The 21964-nt window shown below is 45.5% G+C and overlaps 1 protein-coding gene across 1 annotated transcript in view; it reads left to right on the forward strand.

The window, feature by feature from the left end:
• Positions 1 to 5197: 5197 nt before the first annotated feature.
• The window catches only part of LOC126412627 (uncharacterized), a 165234-nt gene continuing 148467 nt past the window's right edge, over positions 5198 to 21964 (forward strand). Inside the window, exons 1-3 of the mRNA XM_050082304.1 lie at positions 5198 to 5281; positions 5348 to 5519; positions 8564 to 8725. Coding sequence (XP_049938261.1) covers positions 5198 to 5281; positions 5348 to 5519; positions 8564 to 8725 — 418 coding nt within the window. The remainder of the gene's footprint in view (positions 5282 to 5347; positions 5520 to 8563; positions 8726 to 21964) is intronic.

The raw sequence follows: 21964 nt of genomic DNA on the forward strand, positions 1-21964 counted from the left end.
TATCTGTGCTGAGCTGCTGGAGAGATCGGATCTCATGACACAAGACTGAAATCAGTGCAAATATATAATGCAAATCAATTTGTATATTCTTTATTTAATCAGTTTTTGGCTAACAGGGCACCTCCTCTCCCCCTCTCCCCTCCCCACTTCCCATGATGTAATAACTATTAAATACCACTGGCAGCGGACTAGAAGTCGGCATCCTTTGATATTTGATACCCAGGAACTACCTCTGCTCTCTCCCTCTCTCTTTCCCCTTCTCTCTCTGTTTGTCTGAAGTGGCTGCTTCCTGTTGTAACACTTACACCTCAAACCTGTAGACAAAGGTGACAACCCTACCTACCCGATGAAAAAATGGTTCAAATGGCGCTGAGCACTATGGGACTCAACATCTATAGTCATCAGTCCGCTAGAACTTAGAACTACTTAAACCTAACTAACCTAAGGACAGCACACAACACCCAGCCATCACGAGGCAGAGAAAATCCCTGATCCCGCCGGGAATCGAACCCGGGAACCCGGGCGTGGGAAGCGAGAACGCTACCGCACGACCACGAGATGCGGGCTACCCGATGAAACTCCATTTGTTTTTGTAGCCCTGAACAAAGCATCAGGTGGTGGCATTCCTTTATCAGGAAATTCCAGGCCCGTATCCTGTCTCTCTGAAGTGGCTACTTCCTGTTAATGTGTGAATCAATGTGTTCAAACACACAGATATAGGTTTTCGTCCCTCCGCAGAATACTGCACTCCTGTTAATTAATGCTGGGAACAAAGGGACAGCTGGCGAAATTGCGATATCAAAAATCGCTGGAAATAGTCAATTTGTAGTATCCTATCAAATTAATTGTTTCATAATGCACAGGAGTCAAATAGATATCTTTAAAGTACCCACCACCACCTTATGATTCTTCTTAATAAAACATATTTTCGACGTTTGAGAATCACACGCAAACATTTTGCAAATGAAGTAATTAAAGTTCCATCAAATTATAGCTTGAAACACTAAATGTATTTGAGATTTTGTATTCACTGACAATTGATAACAGAAACACCCTCTTCCCCCACAACGACTCCACCTTACACTAAACATATCTGATGGAGAACAAACCTGACTGCACACACTAGTGGTCAGGCAGCACACGCTGTCTCCTGACTTGTGGTTAGCGGTGCTTTCACCGTCTGGAGACATCCGTAGCTGTGCCAGCAGGCCGACAGCTACACCCCACTCCCCGGCATCCACATGCCGGCCATATCAGACGTTCAGAGGTCGGAGAGACTGTCACCACGACCACCAAGCAGTCAATCTATTAATATACATTGGGGGGAGGGGACTGCAGGAAAAAAATTACTCACAATGCAAAGAGGCTCTCAGAATCACTTTAACTGATTAGCCAATAAATTTGGTTTCAATATTGTGCTTCCAGGCGGGTGGAAGTGAGGGCGAGAGTACGATGGATATGATTTGCGAGTTGGAGCAGTAATCAGGGGTTTTATCGCTGTGGGAAGATGTTTCAACAAAGTTTCAATCTGCCACCTACACAGGGAGAGATGGCCATTACAATAAAATCAGCTATCTTACCGAATTTATAAAGTGATACATAGTATTAACCTGATATTTACCACTCCTTTGTGCTGGTACCTTAAGACTTTGCAGGTAATGAGGCATTGGGCTACTTTAAGCGACTTTGAAAGAGAGGAGGTTTCATGTGACAGGGATAGAACATGTTCTTAGCACTCCATCAAGATCCAAAAGTGAGTTTAACATTATATTCATGTGATGGAAGACATAAAAAATACTAAGTTGATAAGAAGACATTTTTTTACCGGGTGAGAAAATAATTAGAGGAAATATAGTCTAAGTCATACTGTTATATAGGATTTTCACAACAAGTAACTATACTTTAGCAATGTAAAAACGTGTCTATGTCGTGATTTCCTCCATACTCAAAAACAACTCGCATAAAAGGGAGGAATACACATTTTTCGTGAGAAATTCGAGTTGTATGGACAACAAAATCCCTGTTTCGGATTGGGTAAAATGGAATTTTTAAACTGCAGTGAGTATGTTGTGGGGCAGGGGGTAAAACTATAATTCCAAGTTGCAACTGCTGGTCTCACAATGTGCTGTGTCAGTTGCAGGAGAGGGCATGGGCACAAGGGTTCGTTCGACCAGAAGCCGCAGCTTAGCCTGTGATGACCAGTTAGCTACAAAGAATGCTCTGAGCTGTCAGCTTTTGCCCACAGACATAAGGACAAATCGCAGTGGCAGCGCCCTATAGATGGGTGAATAGCTAAGTAACCAGTATGTTGAGTGAGCGGCGACATAAAAAACGAATGTGTGTGTTACATGAGAAGATTCAATATGACGAGTATTTGCATTGGACAATTATTCCCCCCTCCCCATGTAAATTGATTGGTTGACTGCTTGGCAGTCATTCTTTCCAACCTCTGAGTATTCAGTACAGCTGGTGGGGACGGAGGAGCCGAGAGGATGGGGGGCTTCTCAGTAGGAAGTATTGTCCCTAAGGAGTCATAAATTAATTACCATAACGAAAGGTAAACCCATTAAAATCCATGGAGAAAAAATTAAAACTTTGAGCTTCGCCGATGACATTGTAATTGTGTCAGAGACAGCAAAGGACTTGGAAGAGCAGTTGAATGGGATGGACAGTGTCTTGAAAGGAGGATATAAGATGAACATCAACAAAAACAGAACGAGGATAGTTAAGTCGGGTGATGCTGAGGGAATTAGATTAGGAAATGAGACACTTAAAGAAGTAAAGGAGTTTTGCTGTTTGAGGTGCAAAATAACTGATGATGGTCGAAGTAGAGAGGATATAAAATGTAGACTGGCAGTGGCAAGGAAAACATTTCTGAAGAAGAGAAATTTGTTAACATCGAGTATAGATTTAAGTGTTAGGAAGTCTTTTCTGAAAGTATTTGTATTAAGTGTAGCCATTTATGGAAGTGAAACAAGCACGATAAATAGTTTGGACAAGAAAAGAATAGAAGCTTTCGAAATGTAGTGCTACAGAAGAATGCTGAAGATTAGATGGGTAGATCACATAACAAATTAGGTATTGAACAGAATTGGGGAGAAGAGGAGTATGTGGCACAACTTGACTAGCAGAAGGGACTGGTTATCAGGACATGTTCTGAGGCATCGAGGGATCACCAATTTAGTATTGGAGGGCAGTATGGAGGGTAAAAATCGTAGAACGAGACCAAGAGATGAATACACTAAACGGATTCAGAAGGATGTAGGCTGCAGTAGGTACTGGGAGATGAAGAAGCTTGCACAGGATAGAGTAGCATGGAGAGCTGCATCAAACCAGTCTCAGGACTGAAGACCACAACAACAACAACAGGTATCCCCAGGGAGGCATAAACGACTTACCAGAACAATAGGTTAATGGATGTGGGAGAGGAGGTTTAATGGATCAATTTAAATTGTTAGCATATCTATGATTCATAAAAGCGCCAGGACTCTCTTTGCCCTACTACTTGTGGCAGCTGTCCTTTAGATTCCCCCAACCAGTTCATCTGCCTCTATCATGATGTCTGCTGGTGGAGCTATAAGTCTGTTCCCCCTGAAAAGGCGACGTAGGCCAAAAATAGCCAAGCTCTGGTCGTGACATCCAATACAAAGCCAAACAGAGCACCAGAGACTTGGGGAGCCTGACACTGCTAGGTCTGCTGGAGGGTCCAAGGGCTATGGCAATGGTCGGTCCATTGGCAGAGGCGAGGCCACAACCACGAGCAAAGAGGGAGTGGACGGGTCAAAATCTATGAACCCCACATTAATGGGTGTGATAGCAGCTGGGGTCCAAGCCTGCAGGCAAAGGGATAGCAGCAACAGGGAAACAAATCACTGGACTGGAAGACCACAGTGACAATGACACATTGTGGCAGGGGCATAACTGATTTGCACAACAGGTCAGCTACTCTAGACCAACAACCACCACAAACAACTGCTGTACTTTTTTGATATTATTTTAGCAGCAGCCGCCGCTACTGCTGGCCAAAAGACAGTGCCCAAACAGAAGTTGTGGGGGGAAAATGCAGCAGGACACTATGGTCTAGCGGAGGTGGCTCAGGATGCAACAAGTCCAAGAGACCATCCAACTGGTGCCAATACATACAGTCTACCACACTGCATCCACTGACTGGATTTCCCCAGTAAATTACCAGAGAACTCGACCGTATATGGTATGGGAAGAGGTAGACACTACTTGTTCATTTCGGTCTGGAACATACACATGAGTTGGTACACCTCTGTGTAGAAGCTGTTTGAAACATAATGGTCGTTAGTTGCTGCATACCACTGCAAATGCAAAAGTCGTCAAACTACCACAATACAAACTGCCAGCTGTTATCGGACTGAGGGTCCTGGAGCATTCTTTGACTACAAAATTGACCAATCATGTGCAAATAGTGACAGCTGATGTGCAGACAGCTTGAAGTTGTGCGAGAAACTTGGTAATGGCAGCGTATCTTGTTTCTGCACACAGGCTCTGAAAGCCTGCATCTGATGTTCAAAGTTGCGATTATTTCCTGGCCAGTGGACGTGACTTTGCGCCAGCTCCTTCATACGAGTCATACTGCAGCATGACGTGTGGAGCACTCGGAGTATGCAGTACACAAAACTGCTAGGGAGACAACCACCTAACACGTTTGCTCCTCTGCGGCCAGCAAGAAGACCCCCCCTGGACAATGGGGAGTTGATCAAGGGAAGAGAAAAAAGTACTGTGCCACCACATTGGGTCAGCGGCTGAAGCACCCCACACAGTTACTGCAATTTCGAAAAAGCAGCAGATTATACTGGGCGATTTGCCATGTCCAGTTTGCAAAGTGGACTGGTAAATGCTACAGGGAGAGGCAAAAGTGAATGTCAGAAACACACACACACTGCCACGTACTACAATAAGCACTGGAGAGAGAACCTCATTGGCTTGGCTTTATTATTGAGAGTTGTCCCTAACCTGTTATTCACTGCCGGTGAAGATTTCGAGTTTATGTGCAAGAAATTAGTTGTACTTTGACAAAGTAATGCTTAAGGTAATGAGATATGCTGATCGTGACTGGAAACGATACCCTCTGTTGCAGCGGGCGAGGCGGTCAGCGGTCAGCGGCAGGTGAGCGGCGGCGGCCCGCCGCCATGCGGCAGCGCCGGCCCCGGCGGTCGTGTCCCCGGCCATGCTGAAGCACACGGCGCAGGCGCAGGGCCCGCCCACGGCCACCAACACGACCAGCTCGGGGACGCCGGCGTCGCTGCTGCTGGCCGACCTGCCGCGCGCCGTGGGCCCGGCCGCCGGCGCCGCCGTGGCCCCGCAGCAGGCGGCCGCTGCTCTGCGCGCCGCCCACCACCACCACCACCACCAGCACCAGCACCACCACGCGCACCCGGCCGCCAACCTCAGCCTCAACCTGTCGCAGCGCCTCAACCACTCGCACCTCTCCACGCTCAGCACCTCCAAGCACTCCCTCGGCAATGCCAGCAGCGTCAGCCCCGGAGGCGGTCAGTATATCTACACTGTCTCACATCTTCTACTTGTAACCTGCTATTCACTCGGTTCCGACGTTTCTGAAGGACTAGTGGCAGTCGGCGCCTATCCCAATGCCCCCGGCGTAAGCCTCGGCACTCGTTTGCAGAATAAGTCATCGCGGGGAGAGACGGAGAAGCGAGGTAGTTTCGCTCTGCCACTCAATTCCCCAGGTTGCATATTACCTGAGACTCTCCATGAACCGAGCGAGGTGGCGCAGTGGTTACCACACTGGACTCGCATTCGGGAGGACGACGGTTCAACCCCGCGTCCGGCCATCCTGATTTAGGTTTTCCGTGATTTCCCTAAATTGGTCCAGGCAAATGCCAGGATGGTTCAAAAATGGCTCTGAGCACTATGGGACTCAACTGCTGTGGTCATAAGTCCCCTAGAACTTAGAACTACTTAAACCTAACTAACCTAAGGACATCACACACATCCATGCCTGAGGCGGGATTCGAACCTGCGACCGTAGCGGTCGTGCGGTTCCAGACTGTAGCGCCTTTAACCGCTCGGCCACTCCGGCCGGCTCCAGGATGGTTCCTTTGAAAGGGCACAGCCTACTTCCTTCCCCATCCTTCCCTAATCCGATGAGACCGATGACCTCGCTGTTTGTTCTCTTCCCCCAAAGAACCCAACCCCCAACTCTCCATGAAGTGACAGTAAGGACCGGGACACTACTGGTGTTTGACAATAATACTATGGTGTCACCGCCAGACACCACACTTGCTAGGTGGTAGCTTAAATCGGCCGCGGTCCATTTAGTACATGTCGGACCCGCGTGTCGCCACTGTGTGATCGCAGACCTAGCGCCACCACGAGGCAGGTCTCGAGATACGGACGAGCACTCGCCCCAGTTGTACGACGACGTTGCTAGCGACAATACGGACGAAGCCTTCCTCTCATTTGCCGAGAGACAGTTACAATAGCCTTCTGCTAAGTCCATGGCTACGACCTAGCAAGGCGCCATTAGCCTTACCTAGTTTGAGAGTTATCGTATAAATGTCTCCAGAAGAACGTTGTAAACCCACAAAGATTAAAAGTTAAGTATAAAGCAGCTACGTACTTTTCTTGCTACCATTCAATAGTTATCCTGTTCCAGACTTGACGCCAGTCGGCGTGAGTGTACGCGTGCCTTTCGGCTCCCTTCTCAATGTGGCGTAGCTAGCTTGTTACGCCACAACAAATACCTTGCTCGACGGAACCCATTCTCCGTCGCTCTGCACAGGACGACGTGTGAAAGTTCCCCACCTGTTTTCTGGGTAGAAAGGAAGGCACACAAAGCTAAGGTTTCATCAAACCTGACGTTTCAGATGCTGCTTGGGCCACTTCCTACGTTACACCACAATTACAATACAGGAAAACAAAGTGATGTCATACAAAGAAACAGATGTCTTAATCACTCCCATCAATGTGATAATAACATTTTCAACGACTTTACAGTTTTGACAAGTGTGTATGGGAGTTCAGAAGATGATTGCATGAAAATTACAAAACGTACAGAATAGTAACACATATTAGTGGACAGAGCACCTCTCCGAATTTACATTCATAAGACTTATATTTGATGTAGTTGCACTAGTGGGTAGGCATGTCAGAACAGGTAGACAAATTATCTCCTCGATATTGTCACATCGAATTAATTTTCACCTGCAATAGGCAAAACAACAGATCTGAAGGGGGCTATTGTCGTGCCTTCAGGGCTGACGTCTCAGCGAATTCAGTGAATTGCACACATGTGTTGGCATTTTCTGCATCACAAATGCTGCCCATACAGAGCATCTGTAATGTGAATTAAAAACTTAGTGAGATGCGATATACACTGGTACCTGTCTATTTTCTGCACACTTCATAATTTTCAAGCAGCCATCTTCTGTAAAATTAGATATACTTATGAATAACACTGTACAGGAGGAAGATCGTGTATATAAAAGCTGATTTCAAAATAAATTCCATGTTTTATGACTCAGATGTGATACATCTGTAATAAACAGGCACATTATGAGAAATGGTAAAGCAGTATGCTAATACATTGAAACCATTTTAATTTTTTTGTAAACAGAGTCTTTAAAAATTGTTTTGAAATTCTTGTTATTGTGCCACACAATAAATTATTTTCATCAAAAAGTGGATATACTGTAGACACCACACACCTGAAGAAACGTGCTGACTTCCCTTCTCACAAAAATGTGACCATTTAGAGGCTAAAGGCAGTGGCAGTATTTGCGCGATATCTACCAGAGGTGACTGATTTTTTGTCAACTTTACTTGGGTCTGGATGCCAGACATAGAAGCTAAATGACGAACAGCCTGATGTGGCAACAGATGGGTTGTTTTGAATGGTGTGTGCAAGCAGGTATGAATAACGTTGTGTACCTGTTGTATGGATTACTAAGTGCCAGCAGGTGAGAGTAGCTGGGTGTACCAGTAGTGCAAGTGCTTTGTGTGCCTACAGGTATGAGTAGCCTGGAGTGTCAGTTGTATGGGTATGTAGTGCACCTACAGGTATGGGTAGCTTGGGGTGTCAGTAGTATGGGTGTACAGTGTGCTCGCAGGTACGAGTACACTGGGTTGCAGTGTGCTGGCAGGTTTGAGTAGTCTAGTGTGCCAATGATGTGTGTGTTGTGTGCCATCAAGTATGAGTAGCCTGGTGTACCAGTGTTGCTGTGTGATGTCAGGTATGTGTAGCGTGGTGTGCCAGTAGTGTGGGTGTGCTTTGTGCCAGCGGATGAGTAGCCTCTGTTGGTGTCTGCTAGCAGGTATGAATAGACTGGTTTGCCAACAGTATGGCTGCACCATGTGCCTGCAGGTATGAGTAGCTTGTGGTGCCAGTAGAATGAGTGCACTGTGTGCAGGCGGGTATGAGTGCCTGGGTTGCTGTGCACTGGGAGCTGTGAGTAGTTTGGTGTGACAGTAGTATAGGTGCATTGTGTGCCTGTGGTATGAGTGACCTGATGTATCAGTAGTGTGCATGCACAGTGTGCCAGCAGGTATCAGTAGGTGTGTCGTATGTTGGCAGGTGGCGGCATCGTGGTGGCCAATGGCGGGCCGGGCAGTACAGCGGCACTGCCCAAGATGGCAAATGGTGGCCTCCACATCTCACGGTCCTCGGCCCACCACACACAGGGAGCACATACTATCTCGGGCCGGCACCACACCTCCGGACATGCCTCACCCACTGGTACGTACCTCCTTCTACCTCTTGTTCTCTTATGCCCAGATCACACTTGTCCAGCAGTTGTTTATATGGTACCTACCGTGTACATAGCAGATGTATGGAAAAGCATATAGCGGCTTTCACATGTACAGGGTGCTGGCCGGTACCATCTAAATGGCAAGCAGTGGCCATGGAGCTGCTGGGCTCTCTTAATCAGTCTGGCATTAGTGTAAACACTGGCGTGTTCACAACTTTCAGAAAAGACTTTGCATAGCGATCCTTGAGGCTACAATAGCGTGTAAATCATGTCATACATTCAATTATTATTTGCTTTTCTTTTTGTTTTAGTAATTTCTCCTTGTACAGCTGCAAATAGCTTGGGAAATAGATGGATGGTTAATTTCCTTTGTAGAGGACGAAAGAAAATTGAGGAGGTAGCAGCAGTTGCCAGAGGAAGATAGAGGACCAACACTGTCCTCGTGAATGTGGGCAAAGCATTGTGTGACACCTGGGAAAGTGGTGATGAGGGTGCGTACGTGGTAGCCAACACCAGCCTGCTGACAGGTGTGGGCTCAGGTCCTGCAGACCCTATGAGTACCTGGGTACAGATACTCCTTTCTCAGCTGGGAGCCCACGTACAATGAAGGTGGAGTCGGAAAGTGGCATCCAGGGCGAGTTCTGGGTGATGCTCCTGGGTGGTGCTAAGCGCCTCATAGTCCAGGAATGAAGTGATGGTGCAGGTGCAGCTGGAACATTCAGCAACAACGTTGTCAATGCTGGCGAGGTTACATATGTCAGTAGTAAATTCAGACACGAGCAACAGCTGCCCCAAAATTGACATCGGTAGCACTGGTCAGTGTCTTTCCAGTGGGAAAATGTTACAGGCTCATGATTCGTTAAGACTGTTACATGATGGGCCTCCTCTGATAGCCAAAAGTATTTCATTGCATATGTGCTCTAGTAGTCTTGTGAAACCCCAGAGATAACTGTGAATAAACCTGTGCTCAGCAACATTTATTAACACCAGTATGAACAACTACATTTTTTTAAAAGAAGGCATATAATTGAGGTTTATATTTATATGATTTCCAATTTTAAAAATAATGTTGTAGGGGCGATATGTACTAATTTATTAGGGTTGTTTTCAGTTGGTATTACGAGGTGCATTCAAGTTCTAAGGCCTCCGATTTATTTTCTAATTAACTACTCACCCGAAATCGATGAAACTGGCGTTACTTCTCGACGTAATCGCCCTGCAGACGTACACATTTTTCACAACGCTGACGCCATGATTCCATGGCAGCTGCGAAGGCTTCTTTAGGAGTCTGTTTTGACCACTGGAAAATCGCTGAGGCAATAGCAGCATGGCTGGTGAATGTGCGCCCACGGAGAGTGTCTCTCATTGTTGGAAAAAGCCAAAAGTCACTAGGAGCCAGGTCAGGTGAGTAGGGAGCATGAGGAATCACTTCAAAGTTGTTATCACGAAGAAACTGTTGCGTAACGTTAGCTCGATGTGCGGGTGCGTTGTCTTGGTGAAACAGCACACGCGCAGCCCTTCCCGGACGTTTTTGTTGCAGTGCAGGAAGGAATTTGTTCTTCAAAACATTTTCGTAGGATGCACCTGTTACCGTAGTGGCCTTTGGAACGCAATGGGCAAGGATTACGCCCTCGCTGTCCCAGAACATGGACACCATAATTTTTTCAGCACTGGTGGTTACCCGAAATTTTTTTGGTGGCGGTGAATCTGTGTCCTTCCATTGAGCTGACTGGCGCTTTGTTTCTGGATTGAAAAATGGCATCCACGTCTCATCCATTGTCACAACCGACGAAAAGAAAGTCCCATTCATGCTGTCGTTGCGCGTCAACATTGGTTGGCAACATGCCACACGGGTAGCCGTGTGGTCGTCCGTCAGCATTCGTGGCAGCAACCTGGATGACACTTTTCGCATTTTCAGGTCGTCATGCAGGATTGTGTGCACAGAACCCACAGAAATGTTAACTCTGGAGGCAATCTGTTCAACAGTCATTCGGCGACCCCCCAAAACAATTCTCTCCACTTTCTCGATCATGTCGTCAGACCGGCTTGTGCGAGACCAGGTTGTTTCAGCTTGTTGTCACACTATGTTCTGCCTTCATTAAACTGTCGCACCCACGAATGCACTTTTGACACATCCATAACTCCATCACCACATGTCTCCTTAAACTGTCAACGAATTTCAATTGGTTTCACACCACGCAAATTCAGAAAACGAATGATTGCACGCTGTTCAAGTAAGGAAAACGTCGCCATTTTAAGTATTTAAAACAGTTCTCATTCTCGCCGCTGGCGGTAAAATTCCATCTGCCATACGGTGCTGCCATCTCTGGGACGTATTGACAATGAACGCGGCCTCATTTTAAAACAATGTGCATGTTTCTATCTCTTTCCAGTCCGGAGAAAAAAAAATTGGAGGCCTTAGAACTTGAATGCACCTCGTAGTTACTTACCACAACCAAAAAATATATTTTTGCTGGAGCAGAAAGTGAGTGGCTGCCAGGAGTTGGTAACATGCTGCTGCAGGAAAGCACCAATGACCGTCTGGCTGGCATCAACCACAACAGCGAGCAGGGCAGTGGGATGGGGTGTTGCAGCATCCATGGCACCAGCTTGTTCCCCTTTATTTTGGCGCTCAGAAGGGCAGCAGTGAGCGACTCTTGCGTAGCAGTGGCATTCCTTAGTTGACGGTGGAAGAAGTTTAGGCATGCTGAGGAATCAGCAGAGATACTTGAATGTGTCGTGGTGTGTAAAATCAGACATTTCTATGCCATGCTGGATAGGAACAATAGCCAGTGACATGATGTGGTGAAGGGGGAACTTCATTGCAGAGGTGAAAGGTCATAGAGCAGCTCTCATAGGGTCTAAACGGCATGATGTTGGTGGTCTTCTGGATGTCCTCAGGTGCAACTGGAATCTGGATGAAAGCACTGGTGCAGTCGTTCATGCTGAAGATTGCAGACTCGGCCAGCATGCTGTTTTAGCTACATAGGAGTGGCACTGGCTACCACTCAGGGGTGGTACAGGCATTTAGCTTCCAGTAATCTTGGCATGGGCGCCAGGAGCCAAACTTCTTATTAGCAAGGTGAAGAGCGGATGCCCACAGGCTCTTCAAATGAAGCAGGATTCCAGTAGCGAGCAGCTCGTCAAACTCAGCCTTTGTGATCTTGACTTTGTGCTGTGGTAAGAGAATCGCAGACATCCAGAAGTTCGCTGGACAGGTATGAGAGAGCAGAAAATTTCGCCAGGAGGTCTACATATGGGCCAGAATATGCCACCTACTTTACATCGAAAAGAACAGCTAAACAAGTGGTGCACATTTTTGATTTCGTGGTGTCATTAAGGTACCAGCCAGCAACATCAGGTAGCAGGTGGTAATGTCCGATGTGGGCCACCCTGTTGAAGGGGTCAGTGAGATCGAAGATGGTGAAGGTCAAGGAGAGGTTATGTTGAAGGCTGAGGTCGAGGGCATGATGATGTATGGCAAAGGTGTCGATGGTAGAGTTATTAACTGGCCTCAGTAGGATGGCTAAGGCAGTGCTAAGGCACTGTATGAGCTTCTATGGGAAGACAGAAAACTCAGAGTTGGTGTCTAGCAGGAGTGGCGTGGCAGAATGAAGGCCACAGATGAATAGGTGCTGGGAGACCGAGCAACAGTGTTTGCCCAATCCTGATTGCCTGTGGCGTTTGGGTGCTAAGAGCAGGGCTCCCTGCAGTTCACAGTGTCCGGTATCAAAACACTCGTGGTACCAGAAGAGGCCACCCATGTCGCAAGAGGTGTTGGCAAGGTGGCTTCAGATACAGCACTGGTCGCTGTCATTGCACTGGCGATTGGGGATGCTCAGGCAGCTGTGATCGGAATCAAGGCAGGCCACTGCCGCCTGCCATGTTGGGAAGGATTCATGTATAATCCCACCTGCTTCGTGCTTTTCTGAGGGCTGGTGACGATAGGACTGGCCAGTGATGTCATTAGCAGCACACTGATTGGCGAGGGGGAGCTCATAGTGGGGTGGCTGGCAAAGTGATGGCCACCTGACTGCAGAGGACATGGGTGAGGTGGTGACAGTTGCAGGCAGTGTGGCCAGAGTCGCACACACCCTGCCTGCAAGGCTGGCAGTGTCAGAGAGAGATGCTACAGGTATCAGAGGTGGGAGGCTAGCCAGCTCGATAGCACATGTGGCCCCATCAGGCTTCATAAGTGCTGTTGTAATTGCGACGATTGCCAGTTCCAACACTGCTCGAGGGAAAGGGGGGCCTGGATGTGCTGCATTTTCGACAATGTGAGTTACATCACGAGGTGGTACTGGAAGGTCTCATAGCAGTCTGTGGCTGGGGGCGACAAGATGATGTCATGGACCATCGAGATGGCTGATCACAAGAGGGAACTTGGTGGCATCCTGGGTGATGCCACAACTGATGAAGTTGGTGTCTGCTGAGGAAAACAATGTGTGGGGGTCCCGTGGGTTGAAGGGCGGCAGGTGAGCCACAACAAGGCCAGATGGAGTGGTGGCAGGATGTAGGGGATCAGGTGTCAAAGTGTTGACAATGGGAGGAATGGCGGTATTGGGGGTGCCAAATGCAGCACTGGTGCAGACGTCGGGGTGGAGTCTGGCACCAGGGATTGGGTAGCGTCACCACATGTTGTGCACGCGGGTCGGCATTGCAGCGTTCCAATTCTAGGAGCCTTGTGGTGAGCTCGGTGTTGATGTTGTGCGGAACTGGAGTGGCAGGCACATTTGGCAAAGTGTTGGTTGGGCTGATGGTAGAAACCGTGGTCGCTGGTAGGGTGGGGAAACACACACAAGAGATAAAGCTCATGATGTGAACTAGTGTCTGTAGCACAAAAATGGCAGTTACTGGTGGGGTGTGCAAGAGTCAAAATGTGCACAAATAGGATGAGGCAGCCACAAACATGCCGAAAAAGAAAACAAAGTTGACTGAGTTATGATCGGGGTCACTGTTGTAGGAAGGTTTCCCTACCTAACTTGCTAAATTAATAACGAAATCAAGAACGAAGGCATGATGGTACTGCAAAAAATTCAATGTCCACCCATAATTAAGAATTAAAACATTTATTGAAATGAGTAAACTACTATAAAAACACATGAAATGTTCTCAAAAATAGCAGTCAAAGAATGTCACTTGTAGATGTGATTCACTAGATAAAATCACAGCACGGGTGAGAATAGCGAACACCAAACTAAGTCACTTCTTCGTCCCAGAGCTTCCACCATCACCTCACTGAATTTTACTGTCACAAGACGTGGAGTTAATTGTCTCTCACAGGAGACAATGCCTGGGCAAGATAAGAATGGAAGGCACACGGTTAACACTCAAGCAAGACTGCAGTGAGACTTTTGAAAGAATTGTTAAAGGAGTTTTTGGAATTTTGCAGTGAGTTTGATTTCACCTTGCAGTAAATGTACTCGATATCTTAAGATGCATAGCAACCGACAGATAGGTTACTGATTGTTGATATTATGAAAGGTTGCATGATAGTGTGAATGTATTGGTGCGAAATTCAAAATTCAAATGAACAAATGAGTTTTAACAGTTACGAAAGTATTTTTATAAAAAATATACTTTTTTGGTTGTGGTAAGTAACTAATACCAGCTGAAAACAACCCTAAAAATTAGTTCACATCGGCCTTACAAGATTATTTTTAAAATTGGAAATCACATAAATATAAACCTCAATTATATGCCTTTTTTTTAAAAAAAAAAAACCTAGTTGCTCATACTGGTGTTAATAAATGTTGCTGAACACAGGTTTATTCACAGTTACCTCTGGGGTTTCACAAGACTGCATGAAAGCTACAAGACATACGAAAAACTGACACACATCAGTGGGCACAGTGTTTATCCAAGTTTTGACTTGTAATGTGTGCAGTGCTTAGTTGCACTAGTGGCATCCATTTCAGAATCATCCCTTCCATATTGCCGCATCGAATCAGTTCGCGCCTGCAGTTAGACAACCCAATGAACAATTTCCAAAGTGTGCTGCTGTCGCGCTTTCCCAGGCAGTTCAATCAGTGACCTGTGCCGTGTCACATGTTGTGCCCATATTGTGCACCTGTGATGTCAGCTAAAGGAGAGCTGCTCTATTCTCCCCTTATGTCCTGTAGCTGTCATGCAGTTATCTTCCGAAATCCCTTATGTACTTATGAAAACCCTGTACTTCAGTGATTTCATTTGTTATCTTTTTTTTTAATTTCTGTAGTACGTTTAATCAAAATTTTATATTAAAATTCTATACAATTAAATTATAAGCTGTCTATGTTGCATTGTAGCTCAGTGGTAAAGTGGCAGGCTACAGATGCAAAGGCCTTGCATTGGATTCATTCTTAGTTTTCGGATTTTTACCTGACATTTATCAATTCTTTAGCCTCTGTAAATGTTTGCTGAAAAGTGTTGAGCTGCACCATGGTTTGGAGACCATGTCAAACTGTAGTTAATCCTATAACTGGCTGGGTGAGTCAGTTCAAAGGTCGAAAGAAGGCAACAATACTCCACCTTCAACAGAATTACGCCTGGTAAAGGGCTATAGTGTCGAAGCCAACCGCAGATTCAATGACAGCTGTAAAATTTCTCATGGTAGCGACTGAACTGTTGCTTCAGCTTAGGAATCTATATCTATAGAGCCTAAATATGGGATTGCACTTATGGATTAGGTTCATAGTTCGAGTCGTGGTCCAACATTCAGTTTTAATCTGTCAGCAAGCGTCAAAATAGAGTGCCCACCACTAAAAGGTGAAAAATACATTCTGGGTGATTTTCCCGTATTTGTACAAACATGTTAGTTTTCCATCTTCTATGACAAAACACGAAACCATGAAAAAGACAGCAGCGTCTCAGTAAGAAAAGCAGCAATATGTTTAGTTTCTTGTAGAACATATGGTCGGTCATTGTTTCTTCCAGTACTCCACAGTATTTTAAATTGTTTAATTATATCATCGAGTTTAGGATGATTATAGAGGTGAGACTTCTCAAAGTCCCACCAGTATGCTCTCATTCACTGCGAATGCAATGGGTGTCTCAGAGCACATGCTGTAAACTGACGCACCCTCTAGTGCCCCCACCACATGATACAGAGGCACTTTACTGTGAGAGAATTCTTGCAGTAGGTTATCAGTGCCAGTTTGGGCCAAGATTCAAGGAACTAATAAAGGAGACAGTTGATAAGGAGGTATCAGATGGCACACCCAGTGGGCGACTTAAAATCGAGGACAAGCTCCCACTCTCAGCACCCCCCTCCCCCCCCCCCCCCCCCGCCCCTCTCTCCCAGGGAACCACTGGGAACTGATCAAGAACACCCAGATCAATCTCCTCCCCTTCGCCTTTCATCTCGCTGCTCCACTGAAACTGTAGCACATTGCTCCACCTTCGTCTTGTAGCACGGGAACACAGAGTGGGTGGGATTCACTATGGAGCTGGCTACAGTACTCGATTTTATGATTCTGATGCTTCCAGCAGAAGATATTATGTGTGTAAGAAATAGGATAGCACTGCAAAAATATGTCCCTATAGAGAGAGCTGACTGGTATCTGCAATCAACCCAGTGAAAAGCATGTCGCATGGTGAGTAGCCCACCTCTCTAAAGACTATGTTTGGAATATAGTTATGAACACTGCTCCAACCCACCAGTTACCAAGAAATTTCCATGATGCCTGTGTAATCGCCTCCGGCCTGGTGGCTGGGACAAAAGGCACTGTGACGCAATGAGTCATACAGGGAGGGGACATCTCGCCACAGCAGACCAGTCGTAACTCGCAGATGACTAAATGTTCAACAGTGGAAATCTGTGGACGACTTTGCGGATAACCGTTGTTGACAAGTTAAGCGCCAAACACTCTCTTCCGTCCCATCCCACCTTTCTCTTTGAAGCAACAAGAAGCAAACTCCCCCTCCTCCACAGCCATCATTCTTTTAAAACTGGCACTTATGCGTGGGCGACCCCATTTTCAGACAGACTGCAATCCCTGGTGGAATGAAGACATGTAATTATAATTGTATCTAAAAAATAAACTGTACTGTATTAGTAGTATATACAATATTACTCGTTTATTAACTACAGGAAAATCGGAGTATGCCCATCACTATTAACGTAATTTCGACTGCTCCATACAATTTCAAAGACAGATGCCAGATAGCTAGCACACTGCACAAAAGCGAGAATACTACTAAAACTTAATATGTGCATTAATACTGAGTGACAACGCTCGCGCGCACGCACACACACATACACACACACACGCACACACACACACACACACACACACACATATATATATATATATATATATATATATATATATATATATATATTAGTTTGACTGCAATACTCTCTTTCAAATTCTGAAGGTGGCAGGGGTAAAATACAGGGAGCGAAAGGCTATTTACAATTTGTACAGAAACCAGATGGCAGTTATAATAGTCGAGGGACATGAAAGGGAAGCAGTGGTTGGGAAGGGTGTGAGACAGGGTTGTAGCCTCTCCCCGATGCTATTCAATCTGTATATTGGGCAAGCAGTAAAGGAAACGAAAGAAAAGTTCGGAGTAGGTATTAAAATCCATGGAGAAGAAATAAAAACCTTGAGGTACGCCAATGACGTAATTCTGTCAGAGACAGCAAAGGACTTGGAAGAACAGTTCAACGGAATGGACAGTGTCTTGAAAGGACGGTATAAGATGAACATCAACAAAAGCAAAACGAGGATAATGGAATGTAGTCTAATTAAGTCGGGTGATGCTGAGGGAATCAGATTACGAAATGAGACACTTACAGTAGTAAAGGAGTTTTACTATTTGGGAAGCAAAATAACTGATGATGGTCGAAGTAGAGAGGATATAAAATGGAGACTGGCAATGGCAAGGAAAGCGTTTCTGAAGAAGAGAAATTTGTTAACATCGAGTATTGGTTCAAGTGTCAGGAAGTCGTTTCTTAAGGTATTTATATGGAGTGTAGCCATGTATGGAAGTGAAACATGGACGATAAATAGTTCAGACAAGAAGAGAATAGAAGCTTTCGAAATGTGGTGCTACAGAAGAATGCTGGAGATTAGGTCGGTAGGTCATATAACTAATGAGGAGGTATTGAATAGAATTGGGGAGAAGAGGAGTTTGTGGCACAACTTGACTAGAAGAAGGGATCGGTTGGTAGGACATGTTCTGAGGCAGCAAGGGATCACCAATTTAGTACTGTAGGGCAGCGTGGAGCCCAAGAGATTAATACACTAAGCAGATTCAGAAGGCTGTAGGCCGCAGTAGGTACTGGGGGATAAAGAGGCTTGCACAGGATAGAGTAGCATAGAGAGCTGCATGAAACCAGTCTCAGGACTGAAGACCACAACAACAACATATATTAGTGCAAAGCCAAGGCTTACTACTAATCTCTAATCTGCCACAACACAGTATATGTACAAATAAACCCTTCAATATTATTAGTTCGTGACGATTCTATAAGACTCGTAAATGCAATCCTGCAAGAAAATTAACTAGGGACGAGATGTATCAGGACTCCCAGGCAGAATTAAAAGACATGTAACTCTCGCAATATAAGTGTGCGACGTAGCTATAAGACTCGTAAATCGATACAGAAATAATCAGAAGTACTGTGGGTAATACCCACAGAGCAGCAACAATAAACTACTTCCACAAACACAGTCATAGACTCACAGAGGTCTCGCTATACGATAAAATACAACCATAGAGAGAGAGAGAACTGCAGAGTTCGTGCACCACCTGATAATAAGTCGATTCTCCAAAGATGAACAATTAACGTACCACCAAAATTATTCAAATTGTGAACAACATACACAGAATTACTGTTGGAAAAAAATGGCAAATACCTGATAACAGCAGAATCACTGCCATTTTTTCTCGATTCCTGCAGATGGCTCCTCTGCTGCAAGCCTCCAGGTAGCTCGGAGATGTCGTCACAACAGAACTCCCCACGTAAATGAAACGCCTAGTCCCAGAGAAGAATCACCGCTGCCTCAACATGCGAATACTGGCTGATGTTAACTGATGGATAACGTCCTGCGTGTCAGAGAACCGCTGCACTGTGTGTCCATCTAGTTCTTGGTCCAGAATTACTTTCCCCCCACCCACAATCCCCGCCTTCAGAACAGAGATGCTGTTCTGCGACCAGCAGTGAAACATATCTGAGGAGAGCCCACGCATTCTGGCGCGTCGTGCGCGCTTTGGGGCCTCTGTAGCGGACAGTTCGCTGATATGTTGCAGTCTAATGTCTTAATGATGGTTCGAAAGGATTCTTACATCCAATGGGTGTTTGTGCACTGCTTTATTTTCGGCTGTTTTAAGTGTCGTGAGCGTGTTTGCAGAGCGTTATACATGCATTATTTTTTGACAGTTTTAGTGTATTGAATGTGTCTGTGTATCAGTGTTCTGCATTATTCTGTGAACACGTCTGTAGGCTGTGCTATGCATTGTTTCGACAGTTTGCAATAAGTGAGTGTGTTTGCAGAACCTTTTAAATGCAATATTTTGACAATGTAGGAGTTGTTTGAGTGTCTGTACATCAGCGTACTGCATTATTTCAGTGATTTACGAGTAGTTTGCAGGTCTGTAGGCTGTGCAATACATCATTTCGACAGTTTACAGTTAATGGAAATGGAAATTTGTGGTAAGGACTATGGTACGAAACTGCTGAGGAAATCGGTGCCTAGGCTTACACACTACTTAATCTAACTTACGCACCCATGTCTGAGGGAGGACTCGAACCTCTGGCGGGGGGAGCCACGCTAACTGTGAAGGACGCCTCAGACTGCACGGCTATCCCACGCAGCTTTACAGTTAGTGAGTGTGTTTTTAGAGAGCATTTTACATGCATTATTTTGACAATTTACCAGTTGTTTGCGTGTGTATACATGAGTGTACTGCATTATTTTGGTAATTTACGAGCAGTTTGCATGTCTGTGGGCTATTTATTGTGATCCCAAGCAAGTCAGGGCGAGAGTTTTATAACAGCGTAATCAATAAATAGACTACGTGAAATTCACCCTAAGTAAGTTGTTCTAGTTTCCCACTGGAAATAAATAATGTACACTCCTTCCTCTCTTCCGCAGCTGGACACAAATTGACTTCTTTTCCCCATTTTTCCCCAGACCGTTATCTCGGATTACATCATGGGAGGGAAAAGAGTGACCTGTGTTGGGAGTACTGTGTACTAGGTATATTGGACTCCAGACCTCGTGAACACACTGGTTGGAGCTACTGCCTATGATGACTCAAATTGCTTAAATAAATAATGTATGCAGAATAAAGACTTATGTCCATCCTATTCAGCAGCTCAACACAGGCTGAGTCCTTTTTCCGCCAGTTCGAGGGAAGAGGTGTTGGTTGGATGACTTCGGTTAGTGGGGATAGCCCAAAGGACCTATTTTCCCGCCAAAATTTTCCTACTATTTTCTTAGGTTAGTGGAGGTAGCTCGAGTGATCTATTTTCCCGCTAAAAGTTTAACTTCCCACCATGGCGTCATCGTGACATTGCCATATCTACCGCCGCCATCTTGGATCCACCATTTTGAACAAATTTTATTACAATGCAGTGTGGAGTGGTGCTGTCTTTGCCCCACTACTCAGATCCCCATACTGGCAACCGACAAAAGCTCCCCTGTGTCAGACAATTTACTGCAATTCCTTTCCTACTATTCCTCTGACTTCGCAGTCCACTTCTGCATACAATTCTATAGACCTAGTCTTATTGGGAATGTCCATAGGTGGACCTCAGGTTCCCTTTGGCGTTTAACATCTGTGGCTTTGCCGGTCCCCTGCCTCTGGAACTACAGTGATATCTGCCTCTACTCCGACATTTCCAAGACTGGCGACGTTGCCTCCTCACATGCTCCATTTGTCCACACCTATAGCACGTTATACTGGCTGAAGACACCATCCATCTAATCTGCACCCAGTCGACATGTCAGTTTCTTTACATTCTATTGCTAATTTGACAGCTGCATGCAGATCAGTCGGACATCCTGTCCGTACCCTTTCTGACACCTCTGAAAGGTGTCCTCTTAAAAATGTGTCATGCGCCATATGCTCAGCCTCTCGTAATATCACCTCATTCACCATGGAACTGTATCCCAACTAGTATGTACACCCATCGATCTTCCTTACTCTGTCTGCAAATTCTTCCATCAATTCTGCGTGCTTCTTCGTTACCGTGCCCAACTGTTCGCTAAAGTTTCACAAGCTCTGTCATCGTCGCGAAAAAACAGTGACACGTATGTGTAATAAGTTTCCTTTAATCTACGTCTGTGGTCACAAACTGTTTGATAACGGATTACCAGTTTTGGTCTTTAATGACCATCATCAGATCTGTTTCATAAACACATTAGGACTTTGTTTTTATGAAACAGATCTGATGATGTTCGTTAAAGACCGAAACTAGTAATCTGTTATCAAACAGTTTGTGACCATAGACGTAAATTAAAGGGAACTTGTTCGCTAAAGTGTCTGGCAATATTCTGCTATGTATAAGACTGGACTAAACCATTCGTAAATTCCTTCAAACTTTCTGGGTCTCTTGAGAGAGTCCATATACCCCGCCAAGTTTTTGCTTCTCCTGTTAATCTCAACTTTGCTACCCTCGAAAGTTCCTTTCATCTCTGCCAAGTTTTTATGATCTTCCACAAATGCTTGCACATCCTCAGTTGATTTCCCTCAGAAGGGTGCAACTGAACTTGTTGCTAACAAATTTATACCTCGCTGTGGTGTCTGTGACTCCACTAGACCATGTAGTTCTGTATTGCCCGTCGTCAACTGTGCTAGCTTTTCCAATAACGTACTCTATTCAGTTCTGACACACCTTGCGTCCTCTGGCTTTTCTAGAAGCCTTGTCTTTTCTGACACACATTTTGATACATTAACAATTACAGATACACACAATAAAATATTGGGTGAAGAAAAAATGCCACACCTGCATGCAATACCTCATCCAGATTAAAGACAAAAGTTTATGTAGCAAAATCAGATACTATGTATTTTGATAACAAATGTATGGAAACAAAGAGCTGGCAACACTGCCACATCTCACAGCGCGTCAGAATGTACAGAGGAATGCGTGTCACCTCACAGCACTGGGCCAGTCGTCGCAGTTCACTGTGTAGACCGCTGGGACATCAAACCCATATACTGCAAGGAGTTGTGGTTCGATCCTTGCCAGGTTCCTTTTTTATTTTTTAGCCGTCCGTTCTCATTACTCA

The sequence above is a fragment of the Schistocerca serialis genome, chromosome 7, assembly GCF_023864345.2.
Source record: "Schistocerca serialis cubense isolate TAMUIC-IGC-003099 chromosome 7, iqSchSeri2.2, whole genome shotgun sequence".
NCBI classification, from domain to species: domain Eukaryota; kingdom Metazoa; phylum Arthropoda; class Insecta; order Orthoptera; family Acrididae; genus Schistocerca; species Schistocerca serialis.